The following is a 4265-nucleotide window of genomic DNA, read 5'->3' on the forward strand; positions in this document are numbered from 1 at the left end:
TAATAAAACCAATTAAATTTCTTCCTTTTCTCTTCATTTTTAATATGTTTTTCTTTAGAAAAAATGGCGGCCCAAAAGTGTAAAAAGCTGAAAATAAACAGCTAATTATAATAAAAAAATTTAAAAAAATATTTATTATATTTTTATAATTTCTTAACAGAATTCTTAAAAAATTGCTTATATAAACAGTAACATAATTTTAGTTATGCAGAACTAAGGATACCCGAATGTCAAATTGGTTCGAATTTAAGGATAAAGGAAATTCAAATCGATAAAGAGAATTGGTTCAACTTGGTTTTGTGTTATATATATATATATATATATATATATATATATAGATTATATAAATGGGAAATAGATAAGTAAACAGGGGGAAAAGTTTTTATTTATAAGGACAAAAAATTTTATTAATATTAAAGAACAAGTCCTCATCCCAAAATTTCAGTACGAGCACAGGGAGAAAACTTACAACTGCATACATGAAGAGAAAACACGATTTAATTACCCATTTTATTTATACCTTACTTCCCTCGATGGAAGCATTTATGGGTTTTCACCATCCAGCAAGACACAGACATAGATAATAATTGCTAAAATGCCAAAAATGAAAAAAGTGAATAGCTACTAACAGAGGAGCTTACTGTCTCTCAGGCGCACAAGATCCTCAATCAGGGCCGTTAAATTGCTGTGGGATGAACCATCTTCCCCAAAAGCTTCTCTGGCCTTTCTGCTAAGCTCTTGTGCGCGTCGTCTGATTTCCATCGCCTCATCACCGCCGTCCATCAACCTCCTCACAGCCTCCGCAATGCTATCTCTGCTCACCAACTTCTCCCTCTCCCCAAACCACAGGGAGTTCCACTCGGTAGCACCCACCTCCACCCCAATTCCCCGAACCTCAGTTACCAGTTTCTCGTTGTAGAACTGTTCCCCATGCACCGGCCACGTGATCATCGGAACCCCCGCGCAGACGGCCTCAATCGTCGAGTTCCACCCGCAATGCGTCACAAACGCTCCCACGGCACGATGGTTCAGGATAAGCAACTGCGGGGCCCACCCCCTAATAATCATCACCTTCTCCTTATTCCTCTCTTCAAACCCCTTTGGAAGCCACTTGTCTTTTTCTTCTTCGCTCTCTTCCTCCTTCCCCTTCTTCTCCGGAACAACCCACACGAATTCGTGACCCGAAGCTTCTACCCCACACGCCATCTCGTACAGCTGATTATCCGGGATATGGCAAAGGCTCCCAAAGCATATGTAAACCACCGAGTTATCTCGCTTCGTGTCCAGCCAACTCAGACACTCGTGCTCACTCACCACGCTCTTCTGCCACCTCTCTGTTTTCTCTTCCGAGCTTCTCCCTATTAGAGAGGCTGGCCCAAGATGCCAAGCCTTGTGACCCGTGGTTTTCCGATAGTGCTCCACGTACTCTTCTCCGTCGAGTTCCGCGAAGCTGTTGACGATGAACCCGTAGCCTTTCAGCGCTGTCTCCATCTTGGTTCCGAAGAACTCGTTCAACTGCTTTGGCGGTGTTGCGTTGATGGTGATGGGGTGAGGAAGACCCTGAATGGGAAAAGAACCCATGGAGGAATCGAAGGAGCGTGTCTTTGCTGCGGAGATCATGGCGCATATGGTAAAGAGGGAGTAACCGTTGAAGGCCAATCTGGGGATGCCCAGCTTCTTTGCCACGTCACCTAACCATGGGAATAAGAAATCGGCCACGATGCAATCGGGTGGGTGCTGCTCCAGGAATTGCTGGATGGGGAGGTGGAGCATGGTGGTTGCTTGGTAGAACTTGGCGAGGTTGTCGTGGTCGGTGACGGCGGAGAGGGTTTCCACGCCGTCGGGGAGGCCCACTTCGTGAGAGGGGAATGGAACGGTGTGGAAGCGGAGGAAGGGGTGGGAGGGGATGGATTTGCGGAGGGTTTGGGCGTTGGAGGGAGTGGTGATGATGGTCACGTGGTGGCCACGTGAGACGAAGAGTGTGGCTATTTCGCCTAGAGGATTCAGGTGACCCGCTGAATGGTAAGGGATGAAATAGAGTTTAAGTGGCTTAGAGTTCTCCATCGTCGACACGCCACTCTTAATTGCCTCTCCTCCTTTGTATTTATACTCTCTGCTGTGCCGATTTCTGCATCTTTCCGCCAGAGGAGTACAAATATAGAAAATTTACAACGATAAAGCTACATAGATTCTGTCCTGTATAGATGATCTATCCTGTTTTTTCATTTCATCTAAATGATTTCAATGACATATGTGGCATATTCGTATTCATATATAACCCTGTTATTTATTATATTTTGTAGACTTAAATACACTTTTCATTTGATTTAACATATTTTGTAAGAAAAAAAATTATAAAATTTTTATCAGTATTTAATCTTTAATATGTTAAAATTTAGTTCATATCTTTAATTCTTTTGGTGTTAAATGTTGATGTTAGTTGTGGACTTCACATCATTGATACATTAATTTTTTTATATTTTATTATTTAAAATTAATATTTATAAATAATCTAGCAGTGTTAAGATAATTTGTTTTCGACTAACTTAGCACTTGATAAAAAAAATTTAATGATAAAAATTAAATCTTAATATTTTAATATTTTAAAAATTAAATCTTAAAAAAAAACTTACAAAAATTTATGATAAAACGTAATGACATACAACAAAAATATATTTAAGCTTATTTTGTATGATAAATAGAATGAGGCAAAAATTTATCCACTTTTTTTTTTAACGCACAATATTGATGTGACCGAAGAAATGGAGTTCCTACTTATGAATGGTAAAAATTCTAGCAGACAATATATTTATCACTGCCATGAGTGGTAAAAATAATCAGGAAAATGTTTTGTTCACGTTAAATAAATAAGTGTACAAAGAAAAGAAAAAATAATTATGAAATGTGATGAATAAATTCACGTATAGAGATGAAAAGTGAGTATAAAAGAAGTTGGGTTTTTAAAATATAGCAAGTTTTAATTTTCATCTTCAAATTTTCAATTTGATGATATATTTAAAAATAAATAAAAAAGCTTACTAAAAATTATAAACCTAGACAAGGAAGCCGCGTGATGTGATAATATAGAGAGCAATATAGGGACCACAACGCAAATAAATCGATAGTCATTTTTCTATAACTGCCTTTTATTAGTCTGACAGAGTATTGTGGTCACAGCCGATGACCTAAACTTTCTCCTTCTTATTAACACTTGATGGGATCCTCATCTTGCCGTAGTTAAGTTTCTGCCTTCCCACTTGTAAGTGCTTTAAATGTGAACTTTTTTTATTTAAATATTTTAAAATTAAAAATTAAAAAGGTACAACAATTTTTTTTATTGTAATTATATTAGTAACTTAAACCTTTTTAATGAAGAATTAATAGTAATAATTTGTATGTAAATATTAAAAAAAATTCTTGTATTATGTTTGTATTTTTTTAAAATTTTAATGTAACCATAATTGGTATTTAATAATAAAAAATTTAATTATATTAATAATTTAAATTTATTTTATTAAGATGTAATTTAAATTTGTATATAAATAAGAAAATATTTTTTTAATATTATATTAGTAATTTAATTTTTATTTTAAATTAGATTTAATTATATTATATTATTAAAATTAATAAAAATAAATTTGTGCAATAGACTTAAAATTTTACGTAATTTTTATAATAAAACACATTTAAATTATGATACTGTCAACATCTCACATAATATTTGTCCTGACACATAAATAATAATATTATCGCAAAAGTAAAAATAATACTATCATTAAAAAAAAGAAAAGTAGATATTATTGTGGTACACGTGATACTGTTTTATAAAACAATAAAAAATTAATATTATGCGTGACAGAAAAAAGTCACAGAGAAAATAATTTTTAATTAATTTTATTTTAAAAAATAATTTTAAAATCATATTATTTATATTAAAAAGGCTGGAAATTAAGATAATCTTAATTAGTAATTTCTGAAATGACAACTGCGGCTGTATTGGCCTAAACACCACGGGATTGGAAAAATGATTATTTGCAGTGATATTCTGACTGCACCAGATCATAACAGTTGAAAACATTTAATTTCTTTTATAAAAATATGAATGAATGAGACGTGTAGAATGCGTTATCGCTTTTTGTAAATAAATTAAAACATTTAAAAGCATTCTTAATTTAAAAAAAAGATGGTATAATAATAATTTTATTAATTATGAAGTAGAAAAACTCGTTTACTGGAGTTTCTCGTATTAATGTGAAACAAAGAAG

At 33.8% G+C, this 4265-nt stretch overlaps 1 protein-coding gene across 1 annotated transcript; it reads right to left on the reverse strand.

Annotated features, from left to right (window-relative positions):
• Nucleotides 1-367: 367 nt before the first annotated feature.
• LOC113846739 (scopoletin glucosyltransferase-like) lies at nt 368-2237 on the reverse strand. The gene has a single exon (XM_027475333.1). The coding sequence runs from the start codon at nt 2062-2064 to the stop codon at nt 625-627; it is 1440 nt and encodes a 479-aa protein (XP_027331134.1). The 5' UTR covers nt 2065-2237; the 3' UTR covers nt 368-624.
• Nucleotides 2238-4265: the final 2028 nt, after the last annotated feature.

Source organism: Abrus precatorius, unplaced genomic scaffold (genome assembly GCF_003935025.1).
Source record: "Abrus precatorius isolate BTA unplaced genomic scaffold, Abrus_2018 Scaffold8, whole genome shotgun sequence".
NCBI lineage: Eukaryota > Viridiplantae > Streptophyta > Magnoliopsida > Fabales > Fabaceae > Abrus > Abrus precatorius.

Bases quoted from the DNA above. Each gene is read 5' to 3' on its own strand.
- LOC113846739 (XM_027475333.1), bottom strand. From the start codon at position 2,064: ATGGAGAACTCTAAGCCACTTAAACTCTATTTCATCCCTTACCATTCA.